The sequence below is a fragment of the Pinus tabuliformis genome, chromosome 6, assembly GCF_031772625.1.
Source record: "Pinus tabuliformis cultivar Carrire ecotype Pingquan chromosome 6, CPIR1, whole genome shotgun sequence".
Lineage (NCBI taxonomy): Eukaryota > Viridiplantae > Streptophyta > Pinopsida > Pinales > Pinaceae > Pinus > Pinus tabuliformis.
In genome coordinates, this window is record NC_142292.1 from 61,914,135 (window position 1) to 61,932,388 (window position 18,254).

Genomic DNA, 18,254 nt, shown 5'->3' on the forward strand with positions numbered 1-18,254 from the left:
ATAGGAATGCACATGTCTGGCATCTCAAGCAGGTGTTATGGAAGATGTAGATAATTTGTGATCTCACTTAATCCAAAGAAATCAGTTTTTGGTCTGAATGAAGTAAAACTCTTGGGCCATACTGCATCCAAAGATGGTGTGAGGAGTTATCCAACAAGGGTGGAAGGTATTCAGCATCTAACCTTGCCACCCAATAAGATGGAAATTCAATCATTCCTTGGTAAAATCAACTTCATTAAGAGGTTCATACCAAAATTGCTGAAATTACCAAACCCATTTCAGCCATGTTGAAGAAAGATCAAGAGGTCAAATAGAATAAAGAAACCAAGCAGGCTTTTCAAGAAATTACGGAGAGGAAATGTATTCAGCAACAGCATTGATAAGTCCTAAATATGCTTTTAGATTTTCTCTTTTGTGGAATTTATCATGCCCTAGCCAGTGTTAGCTTTTGTAGCATCGGATGTGTTCTAGCCTTGAAATTTTGTAGAGAGGCTAGAATGCATGATATCTCCAAAACCCAGAAATCGTTTCTGGTAATTCCGCCTAGAAATGTCTTAATTAGATTATTAGCTAGTTTTTAAATATTTCCTAAGTCTAAACTTAGGGAATATGACTAATTAATCAGAATTAATTAAGTCAAAGTGTGAATGTTCTAGAAACTCAAATGGATCGACTTCAAGTTAATCCTAGCTATCGATTAAGATCTAATCTTGGTCGTTGAAGTCTCAACAGAGGATTATAAGAAGAAGTCGATGGGGCTTGGAGAAATTACTTGAGCAGTTCGATTTCATGAGCAGATCGATTTTCAGAGTAGCAGCAATCAGTTGCCGGAGAGAGAGCCAGTGAGATCCAAGCAGTGAGAGAGGGGCAGGGACAGTGAAGGAGTCAAGTTGATTTCGGTAAAAATTAAAATCAACTTCATTAAGAGGTTCATACCAAAATTGCTAAAATTACCAAACCCATTTCAGCCATGTTGAAGAAAGATCAAGAGGTCAAATAGAATAAAGAAACCACGCAAGCTTTTCAAGAAATTACGGAGAGGAAATGTCTTCAGCAACCGTCTTGATGAGTCCTAAATATGCTTTTAAATTTTCTCTTTTGTGAAATTTATCATGCCCTAGTCAGTGCTAGTATTTGTAGCATCGGATGTGTTCTAACCTTGACATTTTGTGGAGAGGCTAGAATGCATGAGATCTCCAAAACCCAGAAATCGTTTCTGGAAATTCCGCCTAGAAATGTCTTAATTAGATTATTAGTCAGTTTTTAAATATTTTCTAAGTCTAAAGTTAGGGAATATGACTAATTAATCACAGTTAATTAAGTTATGGTGTGAATGTTTTAGAAACTCAGACGGATCGACTTCAAGTTAATCCTAGCCATCGATTAAGATCTAATCTTGGTCGTTGAAGTCTCAACAGAGGATTATAGAAAGAAGTCGATGGGGCTTGGAGAAATTACTTGAGCAGTTCGATTTCATGAACAGATCGATTTCCAGAGTAACAACAATCAATTGTCGGAGAGAGAGCCAGTGAGATCGAAGCAGTGAGAGAGGGGCAGGGACAGTGAAGCCGGAGGAAGGATTCCAGTTCCGGTGAGTGCATTTGCAGAGAGGCAAGTGAGCCACAGTGAGGCTAACGCAGAGCAGCGCAGTAGCCTCTAGAGGCAATTTCGAAACTGCTGGGGAAAAGCAGAGTTTCAGTGCCAGAAGCTGGGCAGAGGTTCTGAAGGCCAGGAGAGACATTTTCCCAGATAGCAACAGACCAAACAGCTTGAGGAGAAGCTAGTTCGAACTGAGTGCAGAAGTGACTGCGCTAGGGTGACACAGTAGCTGCGCAAAGCCAATTTGGACGGCTCAATTTGAGTTGACGTCAGAGCCCGGATTTGCCTGTGGAGTGAGGAAATTCCTCACTAGATTTTTCTTTCCAATTTCGGCATCCAGTTGTACTCAGATTATTTCGTTGTTGCATAATAATAAAACCCTCAACTGCTGCACCGGTTTTCCCAAGTTGGTTTTTCCAGGGACATTGGTCCAAATATAACTGTGTCATTTTATGTGTGTGCTAGTATTTCTTCCAGCGTTTATTTCTTCCACAGTTTATTTGTGTAGGTTGCAGTGTGATTGATTCAGTGTTTGTTGTAGCAAACAGTAAATAAATTGTTAAAAATTAATTTAACAATTAGGAGAATTATTTCCAATTGCTGCAATAGGATTCGGGTTTCCGAATTTTCACATGGTATCAGAGCACAGATGATCATCCAGAGAGCTCAGTAGCGAAGGAAGGGGTAGTTTCGTTGTTCATTGAGGGGTAGCAGATCGAAACCCCAGAGGCAGTGCATTCACCTTGGCCAAGAGGTCGAATTCTTGAGGAAAATCGATTTTTCTGAGAGAGGAACAAAAAATTCAATCTCTCTAGATCGAGGGATTCCAAAGGCAAAGGGAGCAGCCAATATTTTTCCCAGAGCAGATCTCTAGCTCGACACAATAGTTTTGCAGCAGTTTGCTAGAGCAGAACTAGCATCAGGTGGAAGAATAGCACACAATGAAAGAAAATTTTCCTCAGGAAACTTCTAATCTCAAGAAGTTTGATTTCCCTTGCAAATCAGCAGTCATTATGAGCATAGTTTCTCACTCCATAAGGGAGTGTGAATAGCCTAGCAACAGTTGAGCAGAAGGGAAGAGGAGATTTTCAACATTGTTTGAGATGGCCACTGCTGGACTTCAAGATCAGGACAAGTTGGATGGTGCTTCCAACTATGTCATCTGGAAGGCAAGGATGTCCTTCCTTCTGGATGAATATGGCCTGAAGACATTCATAGATGTAGTGGTAGTTATCCCCACAGATGCAGATCAGTTGAAGGAGTACAAAAAGGAGATGGCACGGGTGAAGAGGTTGATCCTTGATGGTGTTTGAGATCACATTGTTTCACACATAGCTAGCAAAGGGACTGCTAGAGAAATGTGGGAGACTCTCACCACGTTGTACCAGGGCACTTCCGAGCAGCGGAAGATGTACTTAGAGGAGAAGCTGAGATGCACCAGGATGCAGAAGGGGGAAGGCATAGACCCCTTCCTCACCAGGATTCAGGAGATCTGGGACCAGCTTGCAGTTGTTGGGGCAGCACCTCAACCCACAGAGCTAGTGCGATTGGCACTAAATAGTGTCTCCGAGGAGTGGCAGGTATTCGTCCAAAGTATTTTGGGCAGAGATACCTTGCCAAGGTGGGACAGGATGTGGACTGATTTGCAGTGGGAGGAGTTGAGACAAGAGCTAGTGAAGAGCTCCATTACTGGCAGTAGCAGTAGATCGAAGTAGGTGAAGGAGGAGGAGAATTTGGCCCTCGCATCGAAGGGTCCCAGTCAGGGACAGAGGGAGCAGCAAAAGAAGAAGAAGGATCTGTCAAAGATCAAGTGTTTCAGATGTGGTGAGCTTGGTCACTAAAACGCCCAGTGTCCTCTCAGGAAGAAAGACAAAGAGGAGAGGTTGGACCAGCAGACAGCATCAACGGAGATCAATAATAGGTTGTCCTCCAGGCTGGAGGAAGACTTCGCCATGTTTACTGACATACCCCCAGGATTTAAGTGGGGTGATTTGGTGTTATAGCCCCAGGGTGCTACAGATGGGCAGGATTCTTGAGGAGGTCCACCTCATGGATCAATACCTTTCTACGAGGGTCCACAATATTCAATAGCAGGATGGGTCAGTGACAATTGATGCAATCAGATGCCAGAGTGACAAATGCAGATACTAGTAGCAGTCAGATGTTGGGGAGCGCAGTGCAAAGTTGGAAGCAGTGGATTTAGCAAAGTGCAGAGTCAGCAGCAGCGCAGATTCCTCAGTGGCAGTGCAGATACTAGCAACAAATAGAGACTCGGGAGACAGATGCATCATACTGATCATAGATGATTCAGTATTTAGGATGCTTCTCAGTTGCAGTTGTTGCAGTTGCAACAGCAACAGATGAAGAGAGAGTTGCAATGCAGATGCAGTGTTGGCAGTAGTTCAACAGGGTCAGTAGCAGCACAGATGCAACTCATATCAGAGTTGCGCAGTAGTTGGTGGGTAGCAGCAGCCAGAGATCAGCAACGTGATAGGAGATGATGCAGAGAGAGGGTGTTGCTACAGGAAGAAGCAACTCTAGAACACATTTCTTGCTAAAAGGGAGTGTTAGTTTTTGTAGCATTGGATGTGTTCTAGCCTTGAAATTTTGTGGAGAGGTTAGAATGCATGAGATCTCCAAAACCCATAAATCGTTTCTAGAAATTCCGCCTAGAAATGACTTAATTAGATTATTAGTCAGTTTTTAAATATTTCCTAAGTCTAAACTTAGGGAATATGACTAATTAATCAAAATTAATTAAGTTAAGGTGTGAATGTTCTAGAAACTCACACGGATCGACTTCAAGTTAATCCTAGCCATCGATTAAAATCTAATCTTGGCCGTTGAAGTCTCAACAGAGGATTATAAGAAGAAGTCGATGGGGCTTGGAGAAATTACTTGAGTAGTTCGATTTCATGAGCAGATCGATTTCCAGAGTAGCAGAAATCAGTTGCCGAATAGAGAGCCAGTGAGATCCAAGCAATGAGAGAGGGGCAGGGACAGTGAAGTCGGAGGAAGAATTCCAATTCCAGTGGGTGCATTTGTAGAGAGGCAAGTGAGCCATAGTGAGGGCTAACGCAGAGCAGCGCAGTAGCGTCTAGAGGCAATTTCAAAACTGTTGGGGAAAAGCAGAGTTTCCAGAAGCTAGGCAGAGGTTCCGGAGGCCAGGAGAGACATTTTCCCAGACAACAGCAGACCAAACGGCTTGAGGAGAAGCTGGTTCGAGCTAAGTGCAAAAGTGACTGTGCTAGGGTGACACAGTAGCTACGCAGACCCAGTTTGGACAGCTCAATTTGAGTTGAGGTTAGAGCCCGGATTTGCCTATGGAGTGAGGAAATTCCTCACTAAATTTTTCTTGCCAGTTTTGGCATCTAGTTGTACTCAGATTATTTCACTGCTGCATAATAATAAAACCCTCAACTACTGCATTGGTTTTCCCAAGTTGGGTTTTTCCGGGGACATTGGTCCAAAAATAACTGTGTCATTTTATGTGTGTGTGCTAGTATTTCTTCCAGCGTTTATTTCTTCTGCAGTTTATTTGTGTAGGTTTCAGTGTGATTGATTCAGTATTTGTTGTAGCAAACAGTAAATAAATTGTTAAAAAATAATTTAACAATTAGGAGAATTATTTCCAGTTGTTACAATAGGATTCGGGTTTCCGAATTTTCACAGTCAGTTCCCTAGGGACAGACAGATAATTGAGGTTAGCTGCAACAAAATATTGCCTAATGCATATAGGATTAGGATGGAAGAATCTAGATGGTATAATGATAATCCTCAAGATATATGTATCCTCTGGAAGTACAAAAAAAAGATAGAAATGCACAGTCGGTTCTATGGTGGACACTATTTAGCAAAGATGACTCTGCACAAATTTTGAGAGCATGTTACTATTCACCTACTATATTTTCTGATATGCATACATTTGTGAGATCACGTCAGTCTTGTCAACAATTTACAAGAAAACAGAAGGTGGCAACCTTGTCGTTGTAGCCTATGTTGGTTGAAGCACCTTTCCAACAATGGGGGTTGGAATTTATTGATAAATTCCATGAGAATTCAAGTAATAAGTGTAAATGAGCCACTGATTATTTCTCCAGGTGGGTTGAAGAATCCCCTACAAAGAAGGCAACCAACAAAATGATAATTGACTTCATAAAAGAAAAGATCATCACAAGACTTGGAGTTCCTACTAAAATCACTACAGACAATGCCAAAGCATTCATATCCATTAAATTGGTGAGGATTTGTTTGAATTATGGAAAATTCTCCCACTCATCAAATTATTATCCCCAAGGGAATAGCTTAGCCAAATGTAGCAACAAGAACCTGATTAAGATTGTAAAGAAGACCCTCAGAGACAATAAGGAATGTTGGGACAACAAACTTAAGTTTTCCCTTTGGGAAGATTGCACCACCAGGAAAAGAACTACAAGTAAAAATCCTTTTGAGCTAGTCTACGAAATGAAGATGACCCTGCCCATCAATTTGAAGATTCCTCTATACAAATTGTTGCAGTATTTCTCTTTGGATAAAACAACTGGTTGAATTGGATGAGCAAAGGAGGAAGGCTTTTGAAAAACCCACAGATACTCAAGGCAAAATCAAGAAGCATTTTGACAATAAGTCTCAGATGAAGTCATTCAAAGAATGAGACATTTTTTTGATGTGGGATAAGAGGCATGGAAAACCAGTTGATCATGGCAAATTTGTCAGTGAAATGGATGTCAAATGGATTTGACTATGTGTATTTTAGCTGCATGGAGGTTTGTTGATGCTCATACCCTAGCAACTCACTTAAGATACCCAAATGGCAAGGATAATTCACCAATCATCCCTAGAGCTTGAGTAGGTGCATCTGCATTCCATTGCATGCTAATGCTCCCTCTCTAGTACATATATAAAGTCAAGTTTGCAAGGAGAAAGGAAAGTTGGTCCATAACATCATGAAGGTAACCATTTTAAGGATATGTTCTAACTTGTCATCAAGTACCATGGAAATTAGCCCAAGGGGTTAGATCAACTGTTTGATACCAATGTTGCTTGACATTTGGCAAGTTCCATGCCAACAAGTGTCCAGTGCAAATCCCCCTTGGTGAGGTTCACTAGTCTACACCAACAATTTTACTAGGGATGCCATCCATGATTTGGGAAAGCATACCTTGGGTTTTCCCATGAGGTTTTCCTTAGGGAAAAAAGAATATTAATGGAAATTATCAATCAATAGCTTTATTCTCATACCATGTGGGTGCTCTCAAAGTCTCTTATGCCTTTATTCATAAAGGCATTATACCATTTCAAACGTCTTTCAATAGTCTTTAGATGTTAAATTATGGTATGTTCTATGCTTAGAGCAATTTACTTCAATTTCTTCTTATTAGCCCAATGTCAATTCACAGTTTAGCAATCACATTAACATAAATAAATCGACAGAAGACAAGCCAAGACAAGAGACACCAGATGTGGCGGCTGGCCAGGGACAAACCCCAATGTGGAGAAACCCTTTGATCAATTCTTCTATATTCTTCAATAATTCAACAAAGAGAGAGAGATAGTACAACATCACAAATCTGTGATTTTATATCAGCAAGAATATAACAGCAACTAGCAAAGTCAAAGCTAGTCAACGCTGGTCAAATCCATGGTCAAACAGGCCAGCGTTTGGCTGCCCAGAAATGCGGCTAGCCTAGGAGAGGCTGCCCAACCCAAAAACGCAGTCAAACCTTCCAATATGTTGGTCAACGCATGCATAAACAGATCTGTGTCCTCCACGTTGCTGCCCTAAACCTTATTTGCATCCTCCTTCTTCAGTCACACGTGTGAGAGAGAGTCTCTTCTAATGCATAGGAGAGAGAGAAGATGTGTGGTGAGATAAGTGAAATAATGCAACAAGGTAACTTCCTTTTATATGAATCGTTGAGTTTAAGCTAGGGGTGTGCCACACACTTTATCTTGCTGGCTGACCTTGACAAATTGTCAAGAATTACAAATAAATTCATATCTTCATAAATACATGTCGGAATCGAATGACCGTTAGATCAATCCTGCACCTCTCGATGAGAGGAATCCAAGAAAAATATCAGCTGCCATAAATAAGATGACCCACATGGAGTTTGGCCCTAGTTTCCAATTTTAACACTCCCTCTCAACTAGGGAGAACTCCATCTGCTAATCCATCTATCTGTTGGTACTATCTCTACAATCAAATGCACTGCTCGGCTCTGCTCTGTTGAACTATGAAGAAGAAGAAATGATCGAGGATGTATCATACCATCCTCTACTGACCCGAAGTCAGTCCCAGATAAAAGAGAGTGCTCAATAGCGCTCTTACTGACCCAAAGTCAGTTCCAATTGATCCCAGATCAATGTCATCCTAGCATAGGGAGTACGGTAGATACATGATGCGTCCATCGGTACTACTATGGTCCATATCCTCATTTCCCTACTCATTGGCCAAATGAGAGGTACTTCCCATGAGTCCCAGACTACATGGGTAGGATGCCTCGGCAGGAGAAGGATGAACCACTCATCCTGCCTACAAGTTGCCACGGGGTATCACAGGGGAAGGTTGAACCATTCACCCTGTACACAGTGCACCACTAGGGGAGGGTGAGTCGCCATATGGTCGCTCGTTGCTCCAAGAAGTACCCCAAGCCCCCCGGAGCTCCCAGAGCTCAATGCATGCATCATACAGGACCCTCATAAGAGGGTCTCTCAACGACTCCTAGTCATTCTCGGAAAGTCAAGAATTTGACCTTTCCCAGGGGCTTCGTCAGAATGTCGACGACCTGCTCATCTGTACCGATATGATGGAGCCTTATTGCTCCTCGTTGTACCATATCCCGGATAAAGTGGTACCTGATATCGATATGCTTGGAGCGATCATGAAATACGAGATTCTCGGATAAACGAATCCCACTCTGGTTGTCGCAAAGGATCACGGTAGTATCCAATGTATGTCCAAACAGCTCACTGAAGAGCTTCCTCAACCAGACAGCCTCACAGGAGGCCATACTCGCAGCAATGTATTCTGCCTTAGCGGTGCTCAAAGCCACCGACTTCTGCTTCCTGCTCATCCAGGATATCAAGGCAAAACCCAAAGAGAAACAACACCCAGAAGTGCTCTTTCAGTCCACCACACTGAATGCCCAATTAGCATCGGTATATCCATGTAGCCTCACATCTTTGGCAGTGTATCTCAACCCATCAATGATTGTGCCCCGAAGATATCTCAAAAGATTCTTGGCACCAATCCAATGTGAGTGATGAGGCTCAACAATATATTGGCTCAACGTGTTTACTGCAAAACATATATCCGGACGGGAGTTCACCAAGAACATCAATGCTCCTATGAGTTGACGATAATCAGTAGCATTTCCCAAAGCAAGTCCGGCAGCACTACCGCATAACTTCTTGAAGTTAAGCTCCATCGAGGTAGTCACGGGCTTGCAGTCCACCATACCAAATCTCTCCAATATCTTCACCACGTATTTTCCTTGAGATAGGAAAATCTCTCTTGGCTTCTGCTAGACCTCCAGCCCTAGGAAATAGTGCATCAATCCTAGGTCCTTCATTTCAAATTCGGAAGCCAACTCACTCTTACATTTGTGAATGAGAGGGTCTGCACCTGTTAGAAAGAGGTCGTCAAAATACAGCACCAATATGAGAGGCTTATCATCCTCAACCTTAAAGTAAAGGTTTGGATCGGCTTCACTCCTAGTGAATCCCAACTTCATCAAGTAGCTATCGATCCTCTCATACCAAGCTTGGGGTGCTTGCTTCAGCCCATAAAGGGCTTTCTTCAACCTACATACATGAGATTCCCGATTATGAATCTCAAACCCCTCGGGTTGTTCCACATAGACTTCCTCTTTAATCAAACCATGCAAGAACGCGGTCTTGACATCCATCTGATGTAGGTTCCATCCTTGCGAAGCAACAAGGGCTATGATCGAGCGGATGGTGGTGTATCGGGCAACAGGTGCAAATATCTTGTCATAGTCTATACCTTCCTTTTGAGAGAAGCCTCGAGCAACAAAGTGAGCCTTGTACTTTTCAACACTCCCATCAACTCCATGCTTTATTTTGTAAAGCCATTTTGAGGTCACAATTGTTTTGTCCTGGGGTCTGGGGACCACATCCCAGACATTGTTCTTCGTGATGGACTCGTATTCCTCATTCATAGCATCCTTCCGTACTTGATGCTTCATGGCTTCTTCGAACGATGAAGGCTCATTTTGAATTATGGTACTCATAATGGTCAAGTATCCTTGATACCTAGTCGGCTTCTTACTTTCACAGAAAGTCCCTCTAGGTGCAATGTGACCTTCAACATCATCAAGTGTTCCCCTAAGCCACGAAGGCCTCTTCCTAGAAGAGGAAGGCTCTTGCGGAGGGGGGTCAATAGGATCCATAGGTTCTTCCACATCGGGCATCGTCTCATCTTCCTTCTCATCCGGTTTCTTGGTGTCAGCTTCTTTAGTTTTCCTTAGAATAGGAAGATTGTCAACCTTGCTAAGAGCCATATCTTCATCAAAGGTGACATCATGACTAATCTCGACTTCCCTTTGACCAGCCACATAGATTCTATAGCCCTTATAATTTTCGCTATAGCCCACGAAGATTCCCTTCTTTCCAGATGCACCCAATTTACTCCTTTTCTCTTTCGGCACATGAAAATATACGGGACTTCCAAAAATTCTAAAATGAGAGACATTAGGTTTCTTACCAGTGAACATCTCTTCGGGAGTCTTGGAATCCAATGCTTGATGAGGGCATTGGTTTTGAACATATACGGCGGTATTTGCAGCTTCGGCCCATAGAAACTTTGGAAGCCTTTGATCATGGAGCATAGCACGAACAGCTTCCACAATCGTACGATTCTTCCTTTCCGCCACACCATTCTGCTCAGGAGTGTATGGTGTTGTGGTCTCCCTCTTAATGCCAACCTCTTTGCAAAAGTCATGGAACTCATTGGATTCATACTCGGTCCCATTATCAGTCCTTAAGATCTTGATCTTCTTCTCGGTTTGATTCTTAATCAAGGCTTTGAAGTGACGGAACCAGGAGAACACTTCATCCTTCTTTTTCAATAAGTATATCCAAGTCTTGCGAGAATAGTCATCTGTAAAAGTGAGATAATATAAATATCTCCTAAAGAGTTCACGAGCATCATACCAGATATGTTGGAGTGAACCAACTGCAAAATATCGGAGGCCTTGCTATGGCTTGAGGGGAATGGTCCCCTTTTGAGCTTTCCTTCGGCACATCCCAGACATACACCTTCATGCTCTATTTTGAACTCGGGCATCCCTGTCACCATTTGTCTCACATCGGGTAGAGCCTTGTAATGAAGGTGGGCAAACCTCCGGTGCCATAGTTCAGACTGAAGAGATGTGTCACAAGACATGACTCCCAACGGACTTCCTCCAACTTGATATAAAGAGTCAACTCAAAACCCAAGAGTGAAAGCATCTTTAAAATTCTTTTTCCACACACATACCTTGCCATCGATGAAGGCCACCTTGTAGCCTTTGTCTTCCATTGCCGAAATGGACACCAGGTTCTTCTTGAGATCAGGTACATATAGGACTTCTTGCAAATGAATTGTGTTACCCTGATTTAATTGAAGAGTAACATTCCCTACACCCTTTACAGGATAGGTGGAGTTATCTCCAAGAATAATCTCCAAGTTGGTCTCCTTCTCTATCAGATTAGAGAGAGCTTCCTTGTAACCAGTGAAGTGCCTTGAGGCACCACTATCAATAAGCCAATTGCCCAACGAGTCCGGAGGAGAGGTAGTGGAGAGGGCCGATATCAGATAATATTCATCTTGCTTATTGTTAACAACATTAGATTCATACCTAGAGTTCCTTGCCTTCTTGGAGGGTTGACCACTTCCTTGATTTCCGGCATTCCTCTTTCCTTTGCCATTGAACCTGCCATTCCTTTGATTGTGGTTGGAATTGCCCCGAGAGTGATTTTAATCATCGTCGTGAGATGTTTCCTTCCTATTTGGACACTCCCTCACATAGTGGCCAAATTTATTGCAAGCGAAGCATCTTCCCTTCGGTCCGGCCTTTCCTTTGAATTTAGACCCAGAATTATTTCTCCTTTTAGCAGGAGAGGAGAAAGCAGTGGGGTTGCCTTTGAATGAAGGCATTTCCTGCTTCCATCCTTGTCTCTTCTTGAATGCATCTCGCCATCAATTCCTCAAATCCCGCAATTCGATTATTGTTAAGAAGAGTGGTTATAAATTCATACCATTCGGATGGGAGCCCTCCAAGAGTTGTGATAGTCAGTTCCCTGTCAGCAATGACTTCTCCAATTGATAGGAGGTCATTCTTGATCTCAATGATCCTTAAGAAGTAGGATTGCATATCCTCGTCTTTACCCTTCTTAATTTCCTTCAGCTTATTTTTGAGGAACAAAACTTGATTTGCATCATTAACTTTAAACAAGCTTACCAGTCTATCGTAGATCTCCTTGGAGGTGTTCAGCTCGGAAACGTAGGCCACCAGGCGCTTGTTAATAGAGTCCCGGATGATCTTCTTCACTTTGACTTCACCCTTAGTGTACTTGTTCCTTGTAGCAGCTGGTGCATTTGATGGATGCTCTGTAATTCTGCCTCTCACATAGTCCAATACTTCCTGCTCTTCCAATGTCAGATCAAGAGACATCTTCCATCCGTGATAGTCAAACTTCTCACGGAGCTTGTCTTCGGCAGGGAAGTGTGATGAGGAACCCATGAAACCTTAAGACATTTCCAACAGTCTTTGGTGATTGCTTTTGTTCTTGCTCTTGCTTGGGATTTGTCTTCGCCTCAGCGCTGATACCATGCTAAATTATGGTATGTTCTATGCTTAGAGCAATTTACTTCAATTTCTTCTTATTAGCCCAATGTCAATTCACAATTTAGCAATCACATTAACATAGAGTAAAATGTTGATAGAACATAAATAAATCGACAGAAGACAAGCCAAGACAAGAAACACTAGATGTGGCGGCTAGTCAGGGAAAAACCCCAATTTGGGGAAACCCTTTGATCAATTCTTCTATATTCTTCAATAATTCAGCAAAGAGAGAGAGAGTACAATATCACAGATCTGTGATTTTATATCAGCAAGAATATAACAGCAACTAGCAAAGTCAAACCTAGTCAAAACAGCTCCAATTTGACCTCAAGTCAACCTAAGAGAACTCGGCCTCCAACAGCAATAGTAAGCAGCCCAAAACAGTCCACAAAATGTGGTCAAACAGCAGTCAACGCACTGCAGCCCTGCAGTCAGCCCTAACCAGTCAACGCTGGTCAAATCCGTGGTCAAACAAGCCAGCGTTTGGCTGCCCAGAAATGCGGCTAGCCAAGGAGAGGCTGCCCAACCCAAAAACGCAGTCAAACCTTCCACTATGCTGGTCAATGCATGCATAAACAGATCTGCGTCCTCCACTTTGCTGCCCTAAACCTGATCTACGTCCTCCTCCTTCAGCCACATGTGTGAGAGAGAGACTCTTCTAATGCGTAGGAGAGAGAAGATGTGTGGTGAGATGAGTGAAATAATGCCACAAGGTAACTTCATTTTATATGAATCGTTACGGTTAAGCTGGAGATGTGCCACACACTTTATCTCGCTGGCTGACCTTGACAAATTGTCAAGAATTACAAATAAATTCATATCTTCATAAATACAAGTTGGAATCGGATGATCGTTAGATCAATCCTACACCTCTGGACGAGAGGAATCCAAGAAAAATATCAGCTGTCATAAATAAGATGACCCACATGGAGTTTGGCCCTAGTTGCCAATTTAACATTAGATGAACCAAGACTCACGATATGGTGCTAATTTAAACAGCTCTAGGCAAGGTCAACCTTGTGCATAATTGTGTAATAGAGATTCATCATAATGGGTAATCTACACTATGGGGAGTAATAAAAAGCACTGGAGAATAAATTCCAAAGGTGCTGCCAAATGATAATGGTAATTAATGCAAAATGTCTCTTACAGTGTTCAAAAATTTGAGAAAGATTCAAGAATGACAACTTACCTTATTCAAGAAGGAAGCTCTCCAAGAGCTCTCCTCTAAGTAGGAAAGATTAAGAGCTCTCCTCTAAGTAGGAAAGATTAAGGATACAAGATCTAGATGACATGAAATGCAAGACGAGCCTGTGTTTATACCCAAAATGGTTCTCTTGTGATGCATTGTTGGACCAGTGTGGAAATATCTGTTAACAAATGTGGTCTGACCTTTAAACCTAACTTTATTCTAAGTTGTCTCGTAAGTTCTCTCGGAAGTCACAATCCTTAGGTGGTTGAAATTTGACCTCACCAACAACTGGTTGCCAAAAACTGTTAACAAGTGACACCAAACATTCAAATGGCACATCATTTTCTAACTACTACATAGTGCATAACATTTGATATTACATTAAACGGAAGTCAACAATAATAACACATTGTGTTAATGGGTGCTGGCCTGTCTAATGTTGGATTAAAAGAGCTAGTCTTTGATAAATTGGAAAGCAGAATTGCTGGGTTTCTCGAGTTCCCATCTCTGCAAACTGGTGGAATCTATTGAAACCTTGAATGAAATAGTACAAGAGTGTGAATAGCACCATACCAGTTTCTTCTGTTGTTGGGCATCATTAACTACTTTCTCAAATTCCCTGTAGTTATGCACCTCCCGCACACAATGAACAGGACAGGTAACTTCCGCCTCTGCTTCGAGTACCTCTGCTTCCTGATATTCAAAATTTTTAAATAAATGAAGAGATCATATAAACTCTATCCACATGTAAAAGCAGAAACACCCAATAATGAAGGGGAAGATTTTTTTAAGGAATGCAAGCAGGACAGTAAAATTGAAGCTGCATTTGGATGGGAAGCAGCAGTAAAATTGAAGCTGAATTTTGGAAAAAGCAGGGTACCCGTTGCCTCTGAAGTAATTGGTCGAAGTAATTCCTCCTATTGATATTGATGCCAGCACCGACAACATGTCCACGTAATATCCGTCTTCCACCTGTGATATGCCAAATGGCCGGAAGGCAACCCCTTGAGTTCGATTGTAACTGCTGCAGGAGTTCGATTGTAACTGCTGCCCTGCAGCATGGCGTGGCCATGTCAAGGGTGAGAGCCGACTCAGCGCGCAGTAGGCGCTCATCGTTCCATTCTACTTCAAATCCCTGCCCAATAGGCTTAAAAGGTGCCGCGGTTTTCAAGGCTGACAAAGATCAGTATCAACGGTCCACCCCTAACCACAAACATTCATTTATTAAAATATATAGAATAAATTGAGGTTGTTTGTGTTTAGTTCACAAGATATTTATTGTGCCGCGGTTTTTGATGGCTGACAAAGATAAGTGTCAATGGTTCACACCTACCCACGAAAACGTTCGTTTGTAACAGTGATTTTTTAAAAAAGAGGAAATTTTCATTTTTTCTCAATCAAATTGGTTTTGTTTTTGTTTACGCAATTTTATTGGAAAAAGTCACTTCGTTACATATTTATTTAGTTAACAAGATAAAATTGCAAAAATTCACTTCGTTACATATTTATTTAGTTAACAAGATAATTTAATGTTTAGATAGAAAGAAAGAAAGAATTATTTTAATGTTTATGGGTAAAGATAGTCTATGGGACAGATTGCTTCTTTATCTGCTTGATGTATTTAGCCTTTTTTCCTGTGAAGCTTCACAATAAATGCTTCCAGCGTCTCGACAAACCCCTCACTAAATAGATATTCCCAAAAGCTAGTTGTCAGCGTATGTGCATAACTTTCCATGTTGTCTTTAAAGGCCTCACATTCTAAAATTTTTGTTTCCACTTTTTCGGAAGAACAAAAAATGCAAACTCTTTCCTCCTACACTTCTTTTGGCCTTTTCCAATGCCCTGTTTCACAACGAAGTTGATGAGAATTAGTCCTTAACTAAGCAATAAGAATTTTCACTGTCCAAGAGATATTGTCCTCTATGTATGCTTTTGGTTGATGACTATGAGTGGGATTAAACACTTCAATATAGTACTTTTTCTTTCTTCCTAGCTCCTTATCCCAAGTAAGCTTGTGGAACTTATTCATAACAAAAGCTTTTATCTCTTTGTTGTTTATGGGGTCAAGAAAATACCCCATTTACTAAACCATTTGTTATTTTGTTGCATCCAAGTTTTTTTTTTCTCTTGCACAATCTGTCATTAAAGACAACCTTAGGCCATCTACCCTCTTCCATTTGCTCAATTTTTTTAAATACCTTATGACTCACACCATAGCAATTGCTTCAATAGGAGCAACCCTTGTTTCACTTAACAAGATAGCATAAGAAACTGCACTTTTAATCTTGAATTTGTTTGTAATCACATGCTTCTGAATTTTCTCAATTTGTCTCCACTGCATGTCAAATGTATTGTTGGCCCATAGTTCACAACCATAAAAAATCATCGGAATCACTAGAAGCCCAAAAAGAGTTTGAGTGGTTTTCCAGTGCCATAACTATGTCTCTCTACATCTATTTTGAAAAGCATAAAATGCTTTCCAACCCCCCAAAGTTCTTTTCTTTCTACAACCATCCCAACTTAGATTTTTGTTGAAGTCAATTCTGAGTTATTTGTAATCCGCAAATTCTTCCAAAATGTTGCCTTCAAAGTAGAACTTATTCTGGTTATGTTTTCTTTTCTTAGAGAAAACCACTACTTTCGTTTTGTTGATATTAACTTGCATCCCCATTCTTCTACAAAAATGCTCAAAGGATAGTAAGTGCTCCTGCAAACCAAGAGTAGATTTAGCAATCAGAATAAGGTCATCTACATGCAAAAGAAGTCTTATAACAAACTTGCCCAAATAGATACCTTCACCCCCTTGTGAATTTAACCACTCCTCAAGCTTGTCGATATATAAATCAAAAAGGGTAGGAGACAGTGGGAAACCTTGCTTGACCCCAATATTGCTTCTAAAACTTTCAGAAATGCCTACTGAAGTTCTAATTTTGAATTTCACCTCTTCATACAACCTATGCACAGCTGCTCTCAAATGTTTAAGAACCCCAAGTTCCTCCATTCGTGCCAAAGCTTATCCCTAGGAACCGAGTCAAACGCTTTTCTGAAATCAACAAAGCAACAATAGACTTCTTCCTTTTTCTCCCAAACATTTTCATTGATGTGTCTTAAAGTTTTACAATGATCAATTGTGGAATGTTTAGGTCTAAAACCTGCTTGCCTTTAGCACGTTTATCTCTTTCTTTTGCCCACTTGCTAATTTTATTTTCTAGCATGCTTCCAAATAGCTTTGCAAACAAAGGGTTTATCATGATGGTCCTATAATTGGAGGGATTATTGACGTCACCACTCTTGAAAAGAGGTATTGCCAGACTAGTTGTCCAATCTGTGGGGAGTCCCTATTGTATGATGTTGTTGAAAATTTTTGTAATGTGAGGTGCAAGGATCTTTGAGCCCCACTTTAGATATTCTACTTGGAGTTCAGCTAAGTCTTTTGCTTTTCCAACCAAATAATTTATTTTTATTTTTTTGGGGAAACATTTTAGTTTTCCAGAAAATGCATTTTAATATTATTATTTACATTTAAAAAAACATGATTTTAATAATAATTGTTAGATTTCTTGTTTTTTATAGAGCAATTTTTAGTGGGAATTTGTTGGAACTTTAAGTTTCAGTGATCTAATCTACATAAATTGAGTACTCCATAGGATTTTTCAGGGCATTAAATCTATTTATACACTCAAAAACACATTTTAATCTTAAATTTATGATTTTACAAAAAAAAACACATTTTAAACAATTTAAATTTATGATTTTACAAAAAATTCTATTGTTAGATTCTCATAAAAAAGGAAAAAATATTTACACTTTTTAATAACATTTAAAATTGTTTTTAATCAACCAGAGTTTTTTTTTTTTTTTTCAAATTTAAAGAAACAAGTTAATAGTTCAAAACGCCAAAGCACTTGGTATGAGTGAAATTGTACCCCTTACATATCATAGCTCTAAAGCTAATATGTGCACCAAGTCCCAACTCTTCATAAGGGTGCATTTATTAGATATACTTAGTTGATTGCAAGTAATCATATGCTTCTCTTAAGAATTAACTTATGCTTATCTAAATATGAACTAATTTAGAGTGTGAAATTACTAGTGGTTCATTAAATCAACGATAGATAGTTTTATACTACTGATAGTTATTTTAGGTGGTATAATTTTCCTTAAATAATAGTGATGAGTCAATCCACATTCATGAATTATAACTCATAACGAGTGTCTTCATTACTAATTGAGCATTAAATTAAAATAAATTTTGCTACCTTAAAATAATAATAATATTATTATTTATAAATTTATGACAAGAAACTATATTTATATCTACTTTAGGTAAACCATATATTTAATTACATCAGTTTACTAATTATTAATTTGAGAGGAATAGTCTAGTTAAAACCACTAACCAGAAATTGATTTTTACCTTAAGAAAATCATTGAACATAATAAAGAATGTAAGCACCTAGAATTTGTTTAAAGCAATTTAGGTATATAAGATCACATTTAGGTATAAGATATTTTATTTTCATTTTAAAATAGTTGCAATGTATTCTCCTTTCCAATTAATAAATGGTTTTTGAGTTATCCTCTTGAACATAATAAAGGATGTAAGCACT

At 40.2% G+C, this 18,254-nt stretch overlaps 1 protein-coding gene across 3 annotated transcripts in view; it reads right to left on the reverse strand.

Moving 5' to 3' along the window:
- The window catches only part of LOC149257226 (uncharacterized), a 141,470-nt gene extending 126,607 nt beyond the window's left edge, over positions 1 to 14,863 (reverse strand). For 2 of the 3 annotated variants that reach the window (XM_089413772.1, XM_089413770.1), the window contains exons 1-2: positions 14,525 to 14,863; positions 14,218 to 14,337 (exon numbers count right to left, since the gene is read on the reverse strand). In XM_089413772.1, the coding sequence (XP_089269898.1) occupies positions 14,218 to 14,337; positions 14,525 to 14,716 (312 nt within the window). In that variant the 5' untranslated portion in view covers positions 14,717 to 14,863. The remainder of the gene's footprint in view (positions 1 to 14,217; positions 14,338 to 14,524) is intronic. The other variant, XM_089413768.1, reaches the window with a different exon arrangement.
- Positions 14,864 to 18,254: the final 3,391 nt, after the last annotated feature.